Source organism: Brachycentrus maculatus, unplaced genomic scaffold (genome assembly GCF_059751285.1).
Source record: "Brachycentrus maculatus isolate JH-2025_06_01 unplaced genomic scaffold, ASM5975128v1 h1tg000195l, whole genome shotgun sequence".
NCBI classification, from domain to species: domain Eukaryota; kingdom Metazoa; phylum Arthropoda; class Insecta; order Trichoptera; family Brachycentridae; genus Brachycentrus; species Brachycentrus maculatus.
In genome coordinates, this window is record NW_028280946.1 from 214287 (window position 1) to 238023 (window position 23737).

At 33.2% G+C, this 23737-nt stretch overlaps 2 protein-coding genes across 2 annotated transcripts; both read right to left on the bottom strand.

Moving 5' to 3' along the window:
* Nucleotides 1-230: 230 nt before the first annotated feature.
* On the bottom strand, nt 231-7925 carry spn-A (RAD51 recombinase homolog spn-A). The gene is made up of 6 exons (XM_088262994.1): nt 7617-7925; nt 7338-7537; nt 5243-5390; nt 4386-4594; nt 2996-3125; nt 231-2148 (listed from the first exon to the last, which is right to left on the bottom strand). Exons 1-6 carry the CDS (start codon nt 7701-7703, stop codon nt 1903-1905), a joined length of 1020 nt encoding a protein of 339 aa, XP_088119120.1. The 5' UTR covers nt 7704-7925; the 3' UTR covers nt 231-1902.
* Nucleotides 7926-12787: 4862 nt separating this feature from the next.
* Nucleotides 12788-23102, bottom strand: LOC148307668 (NAD-dependent protein deacetylase sirtuin-2-like). The gene is made up of 7 exons (XM_088262975.1): nt 23038-23102; nt 22710-22958; nt 20517-20723; nt 18886-19035; nt 17195-17396; nt 16148-16403; nt 12788-15184 (listed from the first exon to the last, which is right to left on the bottom strand). The coding sequence occupies exons 1-7, from the start codon at nt 23066-23068 to the stop codon at nt 15050-15052; spliced, it is 1230 nt and encodes a 409-aa protein (XP_088119101.1). The 5' UTR covers nt 23069-23102; the 3' UTR covers nt 12788-15049.
* Between the last annotated feature and the right edge of the window lie 635 nt (nt 23103-23737).

Genomic DNA, 23737 nt, shown 5'->3' on the forward strand with positions numbered 1-23737 from the left:
TGCATGAGAGAAGCTTTACTTGGGCACCCTGTATGCCCCAGGCACTCTATCTCGTACCATTTTATATCCCTCAGGAATTTTGGGCTATGTTTTCAAGTTATCTTGACTAAAAGTTATTTTAATATTTATTGAATATGTTATTAGATATGTATTCAGTATTTAATATTAGAAAAAAAAAACATGTGGGGGAAAACAAAAGGTATATAACAGGCAAAAAAAAAACCCTTACCCCTTGGAATTGTTTGTTTTATTTTTATTATTAAAAGTTCAATTTACAATATCTTTAAATATTTACATAATTAATATAATTTAGCGTAAGTATTATGTACATATTTTCTATGAGGTGTTTAAAGTAACTTGATAAAATAGATTAAATAATCTTAAAACTTCGAAATAACTTTCTAATAAAATTACTATACATATATCTTATTATAACATTAACCGGTTTCAAAGCAAACAGCTTCTTTCTAAAGACTAAATAACAAGGCTTTAATTAGCCTTGAGAAAATTTTTACGATTTACAACCGGTCAATGTCATAAGTTACATTAAGATATATGGTGATTTTGTAACAAAGGCAGTGCTTCAAATATTAATTACATATAAATAATATTTGAAGCACTATTTCTGGGATGAATGACATTGGGAAGAAAGACACTTATGCGGGGAAGAAAATTAAGGAGAAGCAGTAGGTACTTTCAATTAAAGACGAAAATGAGAATAACAGCAATGGCTAAGGCACTTGTGGTATACCCATAATCATATTAGTTTGTGTAAGTTTTATGTGCGTGAATTAATGAGGTTAAATTAATATCTTAATATTGACAGGTTATTAACAAAGGAATACATCGACGAAGAATGTCATTTATTTTAATAATAATAACCAAAGTTAAAAAAAATAATTATTGTCAATTTGAGTTTAACTTAGCAAATACCACTATTTTTTTAAATCTATTGTTACACGTACTAAGTAAAACTTAAATTAAAAATGTATAGATTTTACTTCAAAGTGACTGCCTATTCAATTGATGAAATTAAAAATAAAACATTGATTTGTGATAAATAATTCTTAGTAAAAAAAAAATAAAACAACAGTCCAGCATTCTTAAGCTGGTATTCACTACATCATGAACATATATCGCTTGGTCCGGCTAGAATTCCTCCAATGAAGATGTTGTGCTACAAACAATGTGCATCTTGTAAACATTCACTGTTAGAGCACATCAAAATGGATCACTGACATGGATATGTATACGTTCGGAACATGTGATCATATCTATTACATAGTAGCAATTACGGAACGCTACAGTTCGCAAATGTATTGGACACACAGCTGTAAGTTCCACTCATTGATCTGATAACACCTCATTATAAAAAAGATTTTCTTACTGATTTATACAATATCAACAAAATTTTCCAATACATTAACGATTATCCAAAGCCAGACCTTCATTCATTTTTTGGATACGGATAGTAAAAACTGTTATTTAAATATGTAATCATGGTCAATTAGGTATAGCGTGGAGCTTGTATGACAAAATGCAGGTTAAACAATAGAAACATCAGAAAAATTATATAGAGATATCTCGGGATTATTATGTTGCATATTGGACACGCCATATTACATACTTCGCAGTTAATACATTGTATATACATAGTTTGTCACTTGTCAAGTTATCCAGATACATGTGTGACGATTATATAATATATTTACTGGTTGAATTGTGAATGCACGAATATGGAATCCTGTCTCACAGCATGCACCCACAAGACATTAAAAAATTTAATAAAAAAAACTGAGAAAAAATTCAGATCAAAACCAACAATATACAAAAAATACATGTTTTACAACATCCGTCATAAAGTTAAAATAGAATCAAATTAAGCTGTAGTTGGCATTCATTCTACTCCTTGGCATCAGTGATTCCCTCCGTCCCGATGGAGAACATGGCCTCTGACTCGGGCAAGCACGGGCTGTCGTATATCTTGCATATCCTGTTGTCTCCGCGGCCCTTGCGCAGGTAGAGGCGCGTGGTGGAGGAGTGCGCCATGATGTGCCCGCCTATGGGCTTCTTGGGATCCGCGGCAAACACCCCCGCCCCCTCCACCTGTGCCACCACCTGGTTTGTGATCACCACAGCAACACCAAACTGAAAATAAAAATAATCTTATTGTTATTTATAAATTTGGCGTTTAATTTGTAGAACTCCATTTTAATTTATGCATTAAATGTTAAATCTAACACTGATTTTTTAAGTCTACTAAGTTGTATTTTATTGTTAAAAAAACACATAAAAATCAATTTTGTGACAATTGTTTCGCCTAGTTATGGCTTTTTCAAACGAATGTCTCGTTTGAACATTCATTTGAAAATGCCATAACTAAGCGAAACAATTGTCACAAAATTAATTTTTATGTATTTTTTAAAAATAAAATAGAACCTTATTGTTTGCACTATCAGCACTATCATCCCTCTCTTTCTAGGGGAAGGTCTAAGAAGGGCGAGAGAGAAAGATCTGAAGATGATTTTAAGCTGTCAGAAAGAGAGAGAGAGAGAGAGAGAGAGAGCTGTTATGGGTGAACCCTAACATCCAAAGAAAATTAGTACATATCGAAATAGTATGGACAAAAACAAAAATTATCTTATTGTTTGCACAGCCACCAGCACTAGTATCCTCTTTTTACGGGGAGAGGTCTAAGAAGGGTGAGAGAGAGAAAGATATGAAGATGATTTTAAGCCCTCAGAGAAAGCCGTTCGGGGTGAAACCTAACATCCAAAGAAAATTAGTCCTGGGATACCCAGACTATCATCTTCTTTCATAAAAAAGGAAGAAAATAATGTTTATCTTAGTTTTGCAGTCTTTTCTTATATCACCATTCGAACATCTATCATACATCATTTTGCCGCACATTCATCTAAGAGATCGGATTTCGACTAATGTATTAATTTATTAAAATCATTTTAAAAAGTATAACGACTAAGTACTACGTCCCGACCTCATCGGCTAGTCGCAGCAGCATCCGGAGAAACCTGGCGAGGTGCATCTGTCTAGCGGAGAGCTCTCCTCTTCCCGAGTAGTCAGTTCTGTACAAGGCTGTAGCACTGTCCACTATGAGCAATGCATATCTGGAATTTTCAAATCAAACAAATCACAAAACACAAAACATAATGATTTTTTTTAAAAATCAACCCCTTAAAAAGTTAAAATCAAAACAGGTCAAATCAACAGGAGTAATGAAAATCTGTAGTTCTCAAAACTAGTCATGTTGACAATAACAAACTGAAAACTGGTCTTACTCATAAGTACACACATATCGCTCACTCCTTTCAAGAACGTCATAAATCAAAAAACTTGATTTTTCAGGAGAGCGTTTTTAAAGTTAAAAAATATAACACAATGTATTAAAAATAAATGTCAAGCAACTTATTGAACTTTTTACTGTGCAACACATATTTTTAGGTAAAACCTGAAGGTTTTTTCTCCATTTGTAAAATATTTTATAAATTTTAAAAAATACTGAAACAATACTTTTTCTTCAAAATGCAAAAACAACACTTTCTGCCCTGTGGCGGGTAAATATTAAGTTGAAAATATGCTTCTTTTGCTGGGATATAGTACATTTTCTGGGCATTCTGAAAACATCCACAACTGAAAATTGACGATTTTTGATTTATGACGTTCTTGAAAGGAGTGAGCGATATGTAAAACACATGTTTTATTTTTATATTATCACCGTATGGTAGTGTTTGAAAACGATGCGAAATGCATCGAATCACGTGTCACAATAGATTTAAAAAAACAGTGGTATTTACTATGTAAAACTTAAATTACAAAAGTATATAAGTCTATAGAATCTACAATTTGAAGATTCGTGCTTACTACCACTAACATTAGTCTGAGGGAGGCCTAATTGTGTCGGCGGTTTTTAACAATAGTATTACAAATGACACATTGAAATTATCAGGCAGTGATACTCAACCTGTTAACCAAGCGGGACGTATAAATACGTCAAACGTAAACAATATCGGGTACGGATAGGACATATGAATACGCCCTGTAAATGTATGTATGTTGTGCCCTGGAATGGCCAGACCAATATTCTCAAACAACGAAGGTAATTAGTCATCCATACATGTTTCAACATGAATTCTTTTCTATTTGTAATTTTGTATTTTCCTTTGTGATTTATATATAAATAAATGAAAAAAAAAATCAAAGTCTTTTCATTTACTTTAAGCATAAATAAAATATGTGTATGGAATTACGTCCACCGGGCGTGACGTACTGACACGTCCTAGAAAAAGAGTTCGCGCCCGTTGTATGTTGCGTAATTGAAAAGTTAATTCCCAGGTTAACAGGTTAGATCTGCACAAAGCAGGCCGTACCGTGACTCGGCCATCATGGCGGAGGCCTGCAGCAGCAGCTGCGTCTGGTGGTCGGTGTTGTAGGCGCGGGCGTAGGCCACGTTGTCCAGCACGGCGGCGCCCGCCATGCCGTAGCGCGCCGCAACGGCCAGCAGGCGCTCCGGCCGGAAGGTGCCCTCCGTGTCCACGTACAGGCACTTGCCCTCGCCGCCGCTCTGTTCCACAGGCAACTGGATAAACGAAAAATGGATATTATAATAAGAAATTTTGACTGGGCACATGTAATAAAATGTGTAGCCATAGATAAATATGTCCATAAATAGCCGTTAGGTACATTTATACTGTCAACATTCTGATTTTTCTTGATGAGTATTTTTCACTGAGATGTTACTCAATAGGTTGAGTTATTTTCTCTTTAAATGGTCACAACCAAATAATTCCTCCCGATCTCAACACTGAAGATAGAAGTAAAGAACAAAACCTCTTGAAGGGAATAAAAAACCTTTGTGCATTAAGGGAACTTTTTCCATGGATAAATGAAAATTTTATTATATTTTCCAAATCAATTAGATAAAACAATGTTTGCGCCTACGTAATTACAATCTATATTTATCTTATTCATCAAAAGGATAAAATATGGAATTGTAATGAATAATGATTTTTGATTATTTTTTTTAGTAAAAATCTTGACAAGAAGCGAGTTCCGGGACTTTTTTGTTAAAAAAAGCCCTGGATGTGCTTAATGGGTAAATGTTACTTTTCAGTTACCTGATCGGGACGGTATTCGATACATTTCCTCAGTTGTTTTTTTTTCCTGTTCAAGACCGGGCAGACAAGATCAGTCTAAGCGAGTGCAAAGTGGGTCAATAAAAGTGTACCTGACAAGTGACAGCCAGCGTGTGGCAGAGCTGGGTCTTGCCAGTTCGGAATTCTCCGAATATCTCTGTGATGGAGCCAGTTTCCAGTCCGCCGCCGAGCAATCGGTCTAGCTCCTTGGATCCAGTCGTCAGTTGGATAATTTCAGATCTACAAAATATAAATCAAACACCAAAAACTCAACGTTTTGTGTCAAACATTCAGAGGAGGAATGGAGTCGACAATATCAAATCAGGACTATTTTTTTGTCTTCCAAAAGCTCCTTTTCATTCTGTATCATTTGTCATTTATCAACTAAATTTAATTAAGTTGAGTGATAGGAGAAAACTATTTGATCTATATATTTTATTGAAAGCTGTCCCACCTCATTTCCAGATCTGATACAGAAGCATCTAGGCTTCTTTTTTTTTTAAGTTGCGAAATTTATTTAAAATAAAAAACGTAAAATTGTATGCAGATTTTACTGTGAATTTACATTTAAAAGCTTTCAATATACCTGTCACTGCCAATCTAAATAAATACAAGTTTGTAAATCCATCACCAAATTTTCTAGAAGCAACCCGGTGTAGGCAGTGAAAGGGATTAGTATTAAGTTCAGTTAGTCAGCTAGATCCGATTCCGACCCGACGTTGGCCGGTACACAGACGCCCACAGCGCAGACCAGCACAGCAGACCATTTGATCTGATTAACTTAGATTATTGATAATTATAAATATTTATGCCCCAACCAGAAAAAAGAGAAACCGTAAAATATTTTATTGTAATAACAGCCGGATTCAATAATCCTATACACCGAATGCAAAACCTCTGGAATGATTTCGCGGATCATATCGATACCTAAAATATGTCACTTCCTAACTATAAAGCAATAATAATTATTTCCTTTTTTTAATTATTTTGGAAGTTTTTGGTATCATAAGAGAACGGTTATAATTTTTAACCTAACTATCAGTATTTCAATGTTTTAGAATTAGTACATAAACTCTGATGATGACAAGGTTCTTGTCGAAACCGGTTGAAATAAGTGTACCAATAAAAAGTGGTTAATTCAAAATTATTTTATTTTATAAAGTCAAAAATAATTAGAATATTTCAGGCTAATGCATAATTCCTTGTATATGTTCATCCTTATACGTACTTTTCCAACCAATAATATACTTAAAAAGAGGAAACATGTTATTTTATCATATTGTTTTACAAAACATATTATGTACAAATTGGCTACGGCCATTGATAAAGGAAAAAACAAAACTACTTTAGCGAGAGACTAAAATATTTTTAAACTACAACCCTGATGGGGGGTGTTATCAAACACTTGTTTCAGTTATGAGATAAAAACAAATAAAAGGAGTTTATAGGAGTTTAAGCACCATAAGACATTACTTTGTCCAAATAACACTGGCTTGTTCGAGTACAGATATTGATAGCCAATACTTATATTTCTCTTTTAGTATGAACTATTCTTCCTCCATTTCCGATCTAATATAAAAGTAATATTCTTCACTCTAAGCTTCTCCACATTTTTCATTTGTATCCCTTCAAATGTTATGTATTCCACTCCTATATCCAAGAATCTGTAGCGAAGGCCTGATCACCTTGCCTTTATATAATTAATGATCAAATTAACACTGTGTCTATCCAACACGGTGCCCTATGTGCTATACAGGAAGAAAATTGAATTTAGTTGTACAACTGACACCTCAGCGCTTCCAACGAGTAGAACAAACTCTTAACAAGGTTCCTATATTTATCGTTCATCAAAATTGGTCAACGATGAATATGGGAATTTCGATATGTTCTACTCGACATTGTCAGCACTGAGATCGCGTACATAGTAAGTTGATATTCATATCGTAGTGTGTCCCTATTTTTGCATAATTTGTCTTTGACTTGAGCTTTGATCTTTCCCTTTTCCCCTTTATCTTGCCTCCCATCCCTCTTCCAGGTATTTATAATTGGAATGTAAATAAATTTTGTAACTGGAATGGTACAAATACCTGTTATGTGTTACTCGTTAATGTAAATATTTAACTGCTGTCAGTAAAATTTCGAAATGCAAATAAAATAAAATAAAATTATAACAGGAAATGATAGTACCTTTTTTGATGAAATTCTGTTGCTGTAGTAAAACCCATAGGAACTAGTTTCGAGGCTTCCGCGATGATTTTGTCTGCTTTTGCTTCGGAAATACCTTTTATTGCTAGCAAGTTCTTTTTAGGTGTGAAAGCTATAGATTCTACAGTATTAAATCCAGACTCCTGCAGCTTTTTGATGTCACCAGAAGTAATCCCATTTCCCTGCGAGGTACAAACAAAATAATATAACATACTTTCAAAGTCTTGGGCCGCATTTATTTATTTAATTTTCATTTCATACCTCAAGTTTGTTTATCAATGTTGGTCCACAATCGTCTGCGTCTTCTTCGACAATCGAAGCCGTAACAGCAGAGGAAGTCATCGCCATGGTTTTTAAGTTTAAAATTCGCAGAAAGTTTTGTAAATTCAGTAATACTTTAAAGAATAGAATATTAATTACCTACACTCAGACAAAAATAACTTTTCAGCTGGTGGAAATTAGATAAGATAGAACTAAAGAAGTCATAACACTGCAACATCACCGGTCACGACATCTAATCCCGCCATTCCCGCCTTTTGACATGTTATTCAGACAGATTTATTCTTGTCCAAATTTGAAAATCCATAGATGATACCATATGTATAGGAACTGCGTTCATAAACATCTTCCGATTATTAACTGAATATTCACGTACTTACTTATGTGGACTGACTGTATTACTCCCTTCTTCTTCTTCTTCTTTATATGTTCTGCCGGGTCTCCTCGATTTTGAAAATCACTTAAACCTTGTCTGTCCTTAGCAGCACGAAACAGCTCCTCCACACCTCTCATCACGCCGGGACTCGGGGCTATTGCTGTTTGTTTTCTCTTCATAGTGGTGTCCCGGGAATATACTGGAATGGTTTCCCGTTGCCTTCTCCAGAGATTTTTCTTTTGGGGCTACCTTCCATTAGCTGGGGGGAGGGGGGGTACCGGTTTTATGACTCCTGACAGTCGCCATTCATCCATTCTTCATCTGCTATGGCACTAATGTTATTTGTGCTAGTAATCACATTGCCGCATTGCTCGCGGGGCCAGATGCCACTCGTAGACGCTAAGGAGTAGGACTATTGGTAGTGTTGCTGATGGAATGCACCTGTCTCAATAATTTTATTGAATTCAAAAGGGTTAACCCAGGTTCAAATAGTTAAGCGAGGAAAAAGAGAGGGTACATATTTATTATTCAAAATGTTTTGTACATTCTTCTTCTTCTTACCCTTATCTGCACCCAATAGCGCATAAGGCACTGAATCGTATTGATGCAGTGTTATCTTGAATGTTACTTACATGAAGGCAAGGTGATCCCTCCTACGCTTCAGAGACCAGTCCAGGGTAATATTAAATAAATATTAGAGTGCACATGCAATACATGCACATCGTTACTCTTAAAAGGGTTAAAAATATATATTTGCAAAAAACCACTCACATTGATATCTTACTTATGCTTGATAATTTATATATTTTTTTAAAGTAATTTAAAAAACACTACCAATAATATTTGAATTAAATATTAGATTTAAAATAAATAAAACACAAATGAGAAGAAAAAAATTATATTTATTTAAAAACCCCATTATAAATTATGTCACAAAACATTTCAAATAAAGATATATAAATCACATTATCAACATTCTTAAGCCTCCAAAAACAAATGGCAATGCCTTCTATGTAAAAAAAAGAATCTAAGATTCTTCATTTATTTCCTGTAAACAGGTTTATGTAAACATTAATGTTATAAAGAAAATTGCTTGGTACTTGGTCCAGACACCGTAGGCGCAATTTTTTACCATCTTAAATCATGTGAAACTCTTAAATATGACATGCAGTTTAATATAACAGGGTTTATTGAAATTCTGCCATATTAACATTCCCCTCCCGGTGATATGTATTTACTACAACTCGATTATCAAAATGAGAATATCAATATAAAATCTAATAGATACGGGCTCAGAATTTTTGTACTCCTCCGTAGTATAATTATATTTTACATGAAAGTTTTATAATAAAAGTTATTCATTTGCAGCGACCGAAATAAATAATTTGTGAGAAAATCGGTGATAAAATCACCAATACACAATCGTTTCTCAATGTGTGCACGCATGGCGTACTTTGTGTATACGCGCATGACTTAGCGTGTTTACTGCGCTAATAATGCGCAGATCATCTTACGCGGCGGTCTTGTCGCTACGCTAACAATTGCGGCTTGTGATTTTTTTTTCTCGTTTTCAGATACTTACCAGAGCTAACATTACAAAATTGTTACATTTCAACTTCAAGTATGGTCAACAAAAGCAAAATTTAGGAATATTCACATTTTTCCTGTTTTACAACCACATTTTCATATTTCAAAATACATATCACCAGTGCACGCTTAATTTTTTAGCACCGTAAGGCAAAGGTTAAACTGCACGTCTTTGAATAATTTATCACAAATGGGCCATTATTATTGTATTGTATTGCTTACTTCAGTTACCCAACGCATCCTTTGCCGTATAAACAGCATATATATATAATTAAACACCAAAAATTATTTCTAACATTAGAAAAATAACTTAATTTCATAAAAAGTGTGTATTTAGAAATTCCACTTGTGAAGGAATTACTGTGTATAAACAAATGGTAATCTTTGATACAGCAAAAAAATCTTTTCAACACTGGAATATAAATAAATCATATTATAACAGACATGAAAAAATGCAGGAATGTCCGCAGTCAAATATTTAAAATTAACGTTGAAAATTAAATTTGCTGGCCTCAAATCGATAAAATAAATAAATTTATAAAACCATACAGCTTTCTTGGGAATACTTCGCCTGGTCCCGCTTTGATAAGTCTGGTTTGCTCATCACTAACAGGGCAGATTGACACGAACATGGTGTTATTGGAAATATCCAGTGACTTGTACATACAAAATACTTTTTACCAAATATAACATTGTAATAGGCCAAGACGTTATTGTGTTATAAGCCTGGAAATACACTAGCAGCCTGAATCAGTCAAGGTTAATTGTTTCAAGCTGACGCAGTTGGGCATTCTGTATTTTCAATATGAAAATTCTGCTTTCCGCGCATAGCGTGTATACTGGGGGTTTTGAGCTGTTGTAATCAAGAGCTCTTGCTGTGGTGTACTCAGAATGAGATTGTTATATTGAAACTCCTGAATGCCTAACTACAGCAGCTATTCGGCTGTCTAAACTTAAAACACAGTAAGGGACATTTTTTGGCATTTTTGGACTAAGTAGAATCCAAAAACACAAAAAAAAACGTACTGCAAAAAAAATGTCTATTCCTGTGTTTTGAGTTTGAACAGCCGTATTGATCTTAACTGCTTCAATATGCTGGTGTATTTCCGCAATATTTTGCAAGCATTAAAAAACAACAATGATTAAAAATGTATCAACTTATTTAAAAATCAATAACATTAAAAAAATATTTAAATAAAAATTTGCAATATTAAGAAAATATGGAAACAATTACATATACTAGATTATTTTACTGATTTTAAATTTTGATTAGCAAAGAAGTTTAAAAAAATGTCCAATTAATTTCATCAATGTTTGTTGTGGAAACAAAGTCATTACTAGTGCATTTTATTAAACTTAATATGTATTATTCAAGAAATAATTATCATGAAAATAACTCTTGTCAGCCAATCACCATTCTTCTATAACATAATTCATTAAACAGTTTGTAATTTCAACGTAACCAATGAACTACGCTGAGCGTAGTATCCCTAAATTGTGTACCATAACCCTCATGCACATGAATCCCCATACAATTTGTATTTAATTGAATCGGCAGTCACTTTGTGGTAAAAGTCAATCAATTTTCAATTAAATTTTTACTTGGTAAATAACACTATATCTTAAAAAAAATTGTGAAACGTATTTCCATGTATTCATACGGTGTTTGAAAATGAAAATGCATCAACACAATAGATTTTTTGAAATAGTCGTATTTACCAAGTAAAACTTAAATTTAAAAAATTGTTTTTACAGTGATTATGATTGGGATTAGATTCAAAGTTTTACAGATTCATTCACATATGTTGTAATAAAATACATGAGCATTATATACACAATTTGAAATTAAAGGATTGTACATATTGCCTTACAATATTTTTTAATGATGGACTTATTTTAATTAGAAGCAAATTTAAAATTCCAACATAATAAAGAAAACCTTTTTTTTTAAACCATGAAAAAATATAATACACTTTCCGATCGAGATCAAATAAATAAATAAAACAATTATTAATATTATTATTATTATGCACCCTTAAACGCAGGGCTGATATTCCGCCGGGTATGTACAATTTTTTAAATCAAAATATGGTTGTAAAGGATATACAGTATACTCTTGTAGCATACCGGCTGTACAATATTTTGAATATCAGCTCTGTTTACACTCAATAATATTTTAAAAAATGTTAGTAGATAATCAAAATTATTATGATAAAAAATCAATAAAAACTCACATTACACAAAGCATCAAAAAAGTTTAGGGTCTAGATAAAATGAAATCAAGCTAGTATTAAGTACTTACTTACATAAATATATTTAAATATTGAATTTAAAGTGAACTTAAGAGTTTTATATTACATACTTCAAGTGCTACATTTTATTTTCACAACTATGACTATTTTCTAATATTGTTTTTTATTTAAGGAGCATTACTACAAAACATTTACTTTATACATTTTAATTTATTTTTTAGAAAGATTGAAGAAATGCTCTCACTAGGAATAACTAAAAACAGGTGTTTAAAAGCAGTATGCTTGATTCACAGAAATCTAATTTGTTGACATATAAAATTCATTTAATTTTTACTTACCGAGTTTATGACAAAATAAATATCTATGAAATAATATGGTGCAATGCCCCTTAAAAAAATAAGTTTATAAACATGTGTATGCACTTATGGAAAACCACATTCCCAGTCTTAATACAGAACCACACCAACACAATATGCATTGAAAAACAAAAGATAATTATGATGATTATTAAACAAAATATGGAACTTTTTCTTTATATATTTACCGTCCTTACTACACAGGTTTAAATATAATATTAGTATTTTTAAACATGTATAATGAAACCCGATAAGTTAGTCTAAAATATATATCAAATAGAAAAAGAAGTTTAACCGCTCAGAGAGTATAGGCGAGCTTCCAAATAAAATAATCCCTGAAGAAGTATGGACAAGATGTCGCATCTCTAATGTGTAAAGGCAACTAGCCGTAACCCAAGTTATCTCAAAACTACTGTTTTTAACTTGCGGCTATTTGCCTTTGCACATTAGATGTGTGCTTGTAATTAAAGCAATGTCAAATTTAATAAATAAATAGAAACTCTAAAAAAAGTGACATCTGTCGATTTCTTCATGTATTTATGTGTATTTGTAACACCGGCTTCACAGTTAGAATTTTAATAATTTTTTTGTTTTGTCAAAACCAATAGATGAAAAATTAACACCGGGGTAAGTTCTATTATATTTGATCGTGATTGCATTATGAATTATTTTGTTTATTAATCTATTATATGTATTGTAAAATAAAGTTTAGAAAACACTCATTCCTGAGATATAGTTTAGTTAACAGTTGAACACAAGAAATATTTATTTTCAGTTGGTCTGGGTATTTATGATTTATTTTTTTGAGTCTACCTTCTCTATCCTTTTGCAGACAAGCCTCTGAAAGAGAGACATATTTTTTAAATCGCTAACCGAGAGGTTAATGGGTTAAGAAAAAAATACGATAGAATATAAATTTATACGAGACAAAACTAAGGTAAAAATAAGGGAATAAGAAGCAGAATTAGAATTATCCAGCAGAGTTCTATGTAATATATATCATATATGATAGAGAAAGGCATACTATAATACTTCAACTTTTTAAAATCCTTTATAAGTTACTCCGAAATACAGTCATTGCTTTTCCAATATAATTTCAAGCGTTATACATATATAACCAAATATATCTATTTTAATTCCATTTAGAATAATTATTGCTTTTATTTTTAATGCATTTTTAATAGCTCTATCTAATAATTCATTAACTTGGTATATTACTCACTTGATTGCGTAGCTAATGTCATTACAGAACAACGTTTTACAAGGTCAATACAGAATAGTGTTTTACCAAAGATTATATCTGCACCCGAGAGGCATGAGGATGCAAGTCCCAAACATGAAATGTTCAGAAGAGCCAAATGCAAGTCCACTTACATCATTCTGCTTCTGAGGAATTATGGTTGTCGCATCCATATACAAACACTTAATTTCCTCATTCTTTTTAGTTAGAACTTGCATCTTGGCAGAATAATTGGGTAGACGTTCAACTGCGAAATAGGGGTCGCGGTTTAGATTTGCGCCAATTGCTAAATAAATACAAGAAAGATTTATTTTCAATTGGTCTGGGTGTTTTGATGCATCTTTCACATTAACCTTCCCTATCTATCTATAACTTACTATCTTACCTGCAGACAAGTCTCTAATAGCAGAGGTTTTGCGGGTTATTCTTAAAGAAAAAAAATCTCTGCTATTATTAAACATGATGATTAATTAAAAAATTTCATTAGTAAGTAATTTTTCAGATTTTAGGTTTGTATCTGTACGTTTCTTGGATACAGATTTATATGGGGAAAAAACAGATTTCAAATTTTGTTGCGTTGTGGTATTCATTCACTTCATTTCATTCATTTGTGGTATTGGAAAAAAAAGATCTTTAATATTGTTTTAATATAAAAATATGGAAACTGGTAAAATTAAAATTAACGAGATGTCTCACATTAAAGGAAACATTATTCTGTATATACATATATTATTCTCGATGGTTAGAAAAAAATCTGAACTACAAAAGCGTGAGAAAGGACATTATCAAAGTATCTATAGTACATTTCCATAGCTAGCTAGACACTATTCAATTTCCATGCCTAAGGTGATATTTTTATACACAAATAATCTTGTATTCACAATCATTTTTCTAATAAATATTATTCAATGCTATTCACAACGTTTATAAACATCACAACAACTTCCACCAAAAAATTTCATTCCCAATAAAAAGATTAATAAACTAGCAAGAATTATAGTGATATAAATTAGAGATGTGACGGATAGTAAAGTAGCAGTAATAATTAAATGGACTTAATTATATTGGGGTATAAAGAAAGTCTCCGCGGTTTTTTGCCACTAGACAGTGTTGATGCCTTTATATCAGGCAACACTATTAAATTCAACATATGAACTTTTAAATTAATTAAGTTTTACAGCAAAGTTATTTTGTTAGTTATAAAATGGAAAAAAAAAGATAGTGTCTCAAATATTAATTACGAGTTATATAAACCTTTGCGAACATTGAAATATGTTTTATTTAACGTACAAATAAGATGGAATTTTCTCATGTATCATATATTTTTACCTATATATAAATATTTTAGATGTTAAAGGAGAGATTTAAGATGAATATATGTATCAAGGTATCTAGCCAGTCAACTAATATTCGGGTATCCGTAACATCTCCAATATTAACACCCCAATTATCATTATCAAATCCTCTGGCACGAACTATAACAACTACTTTGAAGTAGGCACAATATTCTATTACGATCTAAAAGGCAAAATGTTTGGAGTCAGAAAGGAGAGAGGAATAATTGAGCATTATGCGTGTGTGGAGCGCGAGGGGGTTCGGAGCAGTTATAAGGAGGGGGGCGGGTGCGGGTGCAGGAGAGGCGCCGCGGGCGACACGGGGGACCCGGGACTCGAAGCCGCCTCCGCGTCCTGTCGGTCTATCTTCTCGTGCTCCAGCTTTATCATGTTCTTCAGTTCCTCCTGCAAAATGAGCGCTGGATAATATGTGTTCTTACGTTGTTAGATAGCAGGCAAAAAAATATATGGTGAATGCTTGCATGAACAACATAAAAGCAGATTAAGAATTTTAAAATGTTTACACTTAATTTTTTTTTATAATAGGTCTAAAAATCTTTAGAAAATAAAAAGGTCTTTTAATATGGTCTGATGACAAAGCCACTGTGGGGGGTAGAAACTGGCTGCAAACAACAATAGATGGAAGAAATAGAAGGATACGAAAGAGGCCTATATTCAGCAGTGGAGGACAGAAGGCTAAAGAAGAAGAAGGTAACTCAGTTAGCTTGATGACATAAAACCTTTTGAAATAAATATTTTGTTAGCACATTTTGAAATTTCAAACTAATACCCCCAGAGTAGCTAGTCCACCTCCGCAGCGTAATGGTCAGCACGCTCGGCTACTGTAATGGAGGTCCCGGGTTTATTTCCCAGGGGAGGAGGAAATAAAAATTTGTGATTTTTTCACTCTAATATTTATTCAATATAACCATGGACTGGTACCTGAAGTGGAGGGCTGAAGTGGAGTGGCTCATGTGTTAATGATCAAGATAACACTGCGTTTATATAATGCAGTGCCCTATGCACCATCGGGTGCATACTAATAAAAGAGTTTCTGCTCAATAAAAAGCTTCTTTTCATCTCACCAATAGATGTCTCTAGTGAAGTTCTAGTGATTCAAGAACAATGTTTCAAAATTGGTTCAGAAATATAAAACTTCCAAGAATTTGAGTAGTGTGGTTGTCAATAATGGGTTGAATTGGTGAATGTTACACCTGTGTAAAGTGATCACTTAAACCAGCCTATGACAGTCGTCAGCCCCGTAAATGCCCAGACTTCCATATTCTTCTTCATCTTTAATGAGATGTCAAAAAATAAGAAGATTTTGTTACATTTTTTGGTTATGGTACAATAGAAGTTTTAGCATACCCCCCAGCCGAGTTTCTCGGCAATCATGTGGCAGCCAATGTCACAGTCGCCGAGCCAGGCGAGGTCGCGCACGTTGTCGGGCTGGTCGAGGCGCAGGCCGCCCGGTGCCAGCAGGCCGCGCAGGCCGGGCAGGGCGGCCAGTGAGGCCAGCTGGGGGGCGCCGGCCGCCAGCGAGGCCAGGGCCGCCGCCAATGCGCCGCTGCCCACGCCTGCGCGCTCCCGGTTGATCAGCAGCCTCGGACACCATCCGGGGACCCTGAACGAGTGAAACATACTAAATTATACACCCTTTCGTAATATAATTGTATTATTATGATATTAACACATTGTTTGCGGGAAACGCTTAAAACCGTCTTTTACATACGTTGGTAGAGAGCGGGAGATGCTTATAAGCGTTCTATTTACGAGAGCCACCAAAAAACGTTGTACGGATCGAAATAGGGTTTGCGGTTACTTGTGATTAGTATATGACCTTAATTAGTAAACCAATTAAGGTCGGGTTGATGAAAGAAACCGCTCGACAGTACTGTGTTTATAGGCACCAATAAATATAAAAAAATATATATACAGTGAAACCTCTATCTATCGTTTTTAAAGAGACCTATTGAAATAAACTATGAATGCGGGATTAAGATGACCTCTTAATCCTGTATTCATTGAAATTGAAATGAATTTGTGGTGGAAAAAATAAACGAAAAATCAGGGAAAACGATTCAAGGTACGATAGATAGAGGTTTCACTGTATATCAAATGTTTTCAATCACCATCTAATTATTCCATGAACCGCAGCCTGATGATAAATTACACAGTAAAAATGAAGTTTAGTTACAAAAACATGGACAAAAAGATTGGGCATATATAAAATGAATTCACTTAGGCTAAAAAATTTACAGTCCAGCCATTAAATAGTGTTTCTTTCCACTTTTTTTATGATAAAATACAGTATAAACTCGGTAATTCAAAGACGGGATCAACACTAAAAAAATTATAAAAGTATGCAAATTGGCTGAAAGGGTCCCTTATTCTCATTTTGTGAACAGTCCTTACCTATCAATGAGAGATGCAAATGGCTGCACTTCCAACGATGAACCCATAATGATGAGAAGATCGCAGCGATCAAAGTCATCTCTTATGCAGTCGTGGAATCTATCCGGGAGCTTCTCCCCGAAGAAAACAATGTCTGGTTTAACCACGCCCGGACAGTCGGTGCATATCGGGATCTTGGTCTCCGGATGACACTCGGCAAAATCTAGGGACACGAAACCAGAAATATATGTCAATATTCAATAAGGCAGAGTTTCACCTTTATATGCATATTCATGAAAAAACCTAGATGGTCTCATATTATCCAGTTATTGCTTACTTGCTCTCCGCCTTTGATTTTTTTTATTTGCTTATTTATTAATTTATTTATTGAACGGCTGAAGCCTTTAATATAATACATATATACAGTATCTAATACAAAAATAAAAAATACACTAATGAATACACTAATAGAGAAATAAAAAGTCTTGTAACAAATAGTCTTATAACATAAAATCGTAATTAAAAAAATAAAATAACAAGTAGTAAGCACTAGTAAATACACGTCTCCTTCAAACACTATCGGCGAGCAGTAAGAGAGAGTGAAACACAACATTTAAATTTATCCATTATAACATGGAGAAGAAATGCTGAGAAAGTACAGATTTCAAGGAGGATAACAATATATTAAATAAATCTATACTTTCAAAAGCATTGGCTAACATGTGAAGCCGCGGAATCGGAGAGAACATGGCATGGTTTGCATTATGTACAAATACTGCGAATACAAATTTTTGCCTAGTACCTCTTTGGGGCACGCTAAGCTTTATTTGATTTAAGAGATCAGGGCTGTCCAAAAAATTGTTAAGAATTTTATATAACAGAACCAGATCAGTAATTTCCCTTCTATCACTTAGATTTATCAATTTTAGCCGCTTCATTATGCAATTATAATCTAACTCAACAATGGGTATATATTTAGTTTAAAATTAATATATCTAAGGAACTTGTGTTGTACTTAGTAGAGTATAGATGGTCACTGGTAGGTAAAGTGTGAAGCTGAAAAATCTAGGATAGACGCTGGACTGCGAAACTGGCGCCGCGGGTTCGATTCCCGCCAGTTGCAAAATAAATTCAAGAAAGATTTATTTTCCATTGGTCTGGATATTTGTGATGTATTTTTCACAATAACCTTCCCTCCCTGTCCTTACTATCCTATCTGCAGACAATCCTCTTAAAGTAGAGACTTTGCAGGTTATTCATAAAAATAATATAAAATAATAGCATACATAACATTACAAAGGATTAAAGAAGTAATAGAGATGTCTCGTATCAAGTTGACATTCCTATAATATTGACATCTCATCCGTAGGGTGAATAATCCAGTGTCTGATGTAATAAATAAATTTTTGTTCTCTTCCCAGAAGCCATCTATCCATAAAAGCACTGATATATATAAACTAGGAATTTTATCATAGCTGCACCAATATGGCAAGTAAACACAGTACGAGATAACTCGTAGTAGGTGTCCTAGCAAAGAACGCAATTTACGAGTTATCTTGTAGTTGGCAGTCATCGTATTAATATTGTTAAAAATGATTACCATTGACCATTTCTGTGTTATTTACATAATGAATGTTATGACGTCAATAATGTTTCGGTCCACAGTGGTGCTCTCCAAGAGACCAAGAGAACAGCTTGCGGTGTGTACTTACACTTCTGCCAGTGGATGTTGTGCTCTTTCCTGCAGTGGATGCAGTGCGAGGTGTGGAAGGAGCCGTGCGCCTCCACCAGGTGGCTCTCGGGTATCCCCGCCACCCGCTCCAAAGTGTCGATATTCTGCGTGTAATGGCGGAGCAGCAGACCTGTCCAATTATTCATAAGTTACACGTCTTTCAGGTGTTAGTTTAAAAACGGTTGGCAATAATATTTAGCACCCTGAAATACATAAATTACTATCTGATTTTACTGTCAACCAGTATTTACACAAAGAATTTTGAGATAAATAAATATTATAAGCAATATTTTTTTTAAGCGTAAATTTTTTGTAAATGCCAATTTAAATGAATATTTAGACTACTCTTTAAAGAAATAAAAAAATTAATACGCATTTAAATAATAAATAAATAAAATAAAACATATGACAGTAGTGGAATTACTGTATTCAATCATTATAATTTGATAAGACATAAATATAAATAAAGAGAATTTAAAATAGTCGCGGTGTAAGAATTTCAACACCAGAAAAGATAATACAGCAAGGTCACACAGATAATTATTAATTAAAAGTTTTAAAAATATTTTCCTACATATATTTTTCCATACCATAATTTATTTTATCTTTTATCAGTAAAAAAAATTGTAAACATTCTCATGGAAACTAGCTATCATCAACTCTTCACATACTGTGACTGGAGTCAGAATATTAGTTTTATTGTATTGTGGTAATTTTCATCATCATAATATCAACAAATCGTCGCCAGGGTGCTTCTTTCGCAAGTAGACCATTTAAAAAAATGCAAAAGCTTCATCCTAAACCATTTTACACTATTTTAACTCTATTTTAATCCTAAAATACTTGGTTGCAAACAGAATTAATAATTGACAAATATTTTGTGTGTTTGACGGAAGTAAATACAGAAATTTGAAATGACAAAAATCATAAAAAAAAAGTTCAGCAGAAAATTTTGCCATCATGAAGGTTTCATTTTACTTCAATACGACATTATTTTATAAAATAACAAAAATATTATAATAACAACCGGCTCAACACAGGCCATGCCTAAAAAGCCATAATACATATAGTAAATGTATATATGAAATAAATATGTATATTTGAATGTATCTATGTATTATGAAATAAATAAAATAAAAAATAAATAAACCAAACGTAAGTGCCATGTAACCGGTTCATATTTTTAATAAATACTTTTGATAAAAAAAAAAAAAAAAAATGGCAAAAAATAAACATATGGGAAAGCGATATCAATACTACAGTTCTCCACATGATGAGTTTTACCATCTATGACATGGGGCACTGAATAAAATTAATGCAGCGTTTACATAATCAATAGTTATATGATGATAAGGAGAAGTCTTTTGCTTCTTGGATCTATTGGAAGGAGCTCGAGGTGAAAGATGTTACCGCTGTATGGTGAAATGGAGTAGGTATAATAAGTCAAAAAGAGGAAAAAGAGTAAAGCAGCAATGGGGGCACTCGGAGTCACAAACACATACTCATCCTAGCTTGTATAAGTCAAACTACCAATAAGTTTTACCTTCAAACTGACAAAATAATAATTTTCATTGTATAAACTTAATATTACGTCAGTTTAGAAATTCAGACCTTTTTCCTTGAGCAGCTTGATGAAGTAATGCGAAGCGGTCGGCTTGAAGCTTCCAGGTAGGAGTTCTTTAGCGAGCATGAAGAACGGTTCTGGATTTTGCGTAAAGTAGCTGATATCGAATATGGCCTGTGGCTCCGGTAAGTTGTACTTCTGCAGGTTATGGTACAACCCAGAACCGGGGCTCCGGAAATCCGGAATGCCGGCAGCTTTTGGGAAAGAAAGAGTATATATGTAAGAATAAATGTCAGAGTTAGAAATTGCTTTCAATTTTGACATGCATCAACATAATATGCATATTCGTAACAGCATACTTGATATTATTATGCCTAGCAAAATTCTTCATAATCTAATTATAAAATGTTGAATTCTCGTTCTCCATTGCTTTATTTATGAGGTAAAAAGAAAGGAATATGTTGGATTCAAAGTATGGCACTCGAGGCAGATAATACACATTTCTAGCACCACAAGATACACAAACGTTACCCATTGCACCTTGAAAACTCAGTGATATTTGCATAATGCAAGCATTAGTTTCTTAAAACAATGTCAAACATTGCAATCATTTTACATTGCTATTTTGTATTCTGCTTTAAAAATAAATGTCAACAAATTGATGAATACTAAATAACTTAAAATAAATATATTAACACATTGTTTACAGGAAACGCTTAAAAGTGCCTTTTACATACTGTTGGTAGAGGAGCGAGAGATGCCTAAAAACACTGTACAGATCGAGATTAGGTTTGCGGTTACTTGTAATTAGGTTACTTCTGATAAGTATACGACCCTAAATAGTATACAAATTAGGGTCGGGGTTGATGAAAAAACCGCCCGACAACAATGTGTTAACAATTAACTGGAGCCGAAACAAACATCTGCATTTTCTGTATGATTATCACAAATAAGTGTATTATTTGGAAAAATCCCAGATTAAAAAAATTATTTTTCAGATTGAAACTGATTATTCCGAACGTAATATATTTTCACTTAAAACATGGCTCATTGTTCACACTTCGAGCTGGCATCCGAAGATTATTTTGCTCAGCCGTAGTTGGGTTAGATATTTCTTCTTTTTTGCTCATCAGTTGTCACTACTGCTGTATTTTTCGCATGGCCTAAAATAAGTCTTATTTTTCTAATGTTTCCCAGGAAAGCTAAAGTTTAGTACCCCTGCTCTAGATGGACGAATGAAAAAAGTAATAACATAGTCCCAGTGATGGGATTCAAAATTTTCAAGAACCGGCTTGCCTTTTAGGTACTACCCCTACACTTAAAAATTTCAAAATATTAAATGTTTCTATCTCCTTCTGGCCTGTGGGAGACCGGCAAGTTATAGAAAGGAAAACATTGTTTACTTGTACATGTATATCGTAGTCATACAGGAGAAAGTGACAACTAACAAAACGCAAAATGTTCAGAAGGGCCATTTAAGTCACTTTTGCTTGGCAAGAAAATAAATATCAATGCAGTTAGTCATTTTTAACAAGTCAATATATTATACTTGCAAGGAAAAAAATCCTTTGGGATTTTTTCAGGGCAATAAAGCTAGTAAGATGTCAAATAGTCAATGATCACATTTTTGTAAAAAATGTCACTTTCTCCTGTATGAGTACGATATCTTTCACGATATTCTTTTTACTAGGTGCAATAACGAATTTTTCCACTATTTTTTTTCATTATTTCAATATTTTTTTCTCTTCGTGAGGTTTAAATATTTTTATAACGTGGCGGACCAAGTTAACTGAGCGTGCTCCGATACATGATCTCAATCAGAATATTGTGTGATAACAAAGGGTTAAGGACTGGTTGGGTTAAGGATCGTTAAAAATAAAAATAATATAAAATATAGAAAAAACGATGAGGAAGGTTTTCTTTATATGCTAAATTGAAAATGTCTCATTTTTAACACAATATTTTTAGGTAATATTAAATACAGTGAAATGGTAAGTATGCATTTAGTATTCAGTTTTTAAAAGTTGATTTTTATATGGATTTTCGATTTAATATTCTCTTGTCAGTAAGAGCGAAACCTTCCTTTGTTCTTCCAAGGTAAAAATAAATTGATAAATTTATACTAAACTTCATTCAATAAAATGTGAATCCCTTTAAAATTACTAGAAAATATGTATTAGAGGACTTCGTACAATAAGAAACGTATAACTGATAAATACCAGTAAAAAAATCATACTCACAAGTTGAAATTCCCGCCCCAGCCAGTGTTATGATATTTTTACATTTTTCACTTTGAATATATTTCACGATGCCATCAATGGACAGGTCATCCAAAATTTTGACAACCGGCTCGTCGAAAGATGCCCCATCCGAAAACATCAATTTGTTTGCAAAATATCTCCGTATTGCATCCATTTGCATATCATCCGGCAAAGTCGACACAGGACTCAATTCTGGTTGAGAATTGTCGCTACCAGCTGCTTCGTCTTCTATAGGAGAAATTGATGAATATTGTGAAATTCTATCAAACGTAATTGCACAACAAATATAACCAAATAACAAACAAACCGTATTTGCCCGGGGACGACATTGATGACATTTATGACAAGCTGTTCCAAAGAAATATTGTATACAGCCATTCTATAGAAAAACCACAGAAAAAAATAATAATGTTCACATCAATGATTATATACTAAATAGTGTTCACATTCATGCGTTCGTTTAAGCCTTACTGTATATACAGTTTTCCGAATAGAAATATATTTTTTTAAAGTTATAGCTGCCGTTCATGTTGTTGTTCTTTTTTGTACTGTTGTATGTCAAAACTATTTTTTGTCAACGTTTTATTCTTTATTCATTTATTATTCTGATAAATTTTGTTAATTTGGGATAAGGTTTATATACTAACATAGAGAATACTGTTTTTCTTCAAGAAAACTTTACAATGAAAATAATGATTAGATTATTACTATTATAGATTTTACAATAGCAATGAAAATAAAAAATTAAAAAAACCCTTTTTATAAGTACACTCTATTCATCCAAAATAGGAATACATTTTTTTTATTTCGTAAATGGAATGTGTGAAAGGGGAGGGAACTGACGTATGCACGAGCGTAACGATTACTAATGCAGTGCCTTCTGCAATATTACGGAAGAATTTTTTTTGAGGATACAACTTGGATTTAAACTATGAATTTTTATTTTTGATCATTTTTATTATTATTTTGTTTATAAATAAAAAATAAGACTCGACACTGGCAGAAAC

Excerpts from the sequence above, each read along its gene's own strand:
- spn-A (XM_088262994.1), bottom strand. The coding sequence starts at position 7,703 with ATGGCGATGACTTCCTCTGCTGTTACGGCTTCGATTGTCGAAGAAGAC. Across the intron at positions 3,126-4,385 it reads GCCATGATGGCCGAGTCACG|ATATGCATTGCTCATAGTGG; the intron begins GTACGGCCTGCT and ends TGAAAATTCCAG. Across the intron at positions 2,149-2,995 it reads TGCTGCGACTAGCCGATGAG|TTTGGTGTTGCTGTGGTGAT; the intron begins GTCGGGACGTAG and ends TTTTATTTTCAG.
- LOC148307668 (XM_088262975.1), bottom strand. The coding sequence starts at position 23,068 with ATGTCATCAATGTCGTCCCCGGGCAAATACG. Across the intron at positions 20,724-22,709 it reads TGGGGCGGGAATTTCAACTT|CTGCCGGCATTCCGGATTTC; the intron begins GTGAGTATGATT and ends CTTTCCCAAAAG. Across the intron at positions 19,036-20,516 it reads CAAGCTGCTCAAGGAAAAAG|GTCTGCTGCTCCGCCATTAC; the intron begins GTCTGAATTTCT and ends ATAATTGGACAG.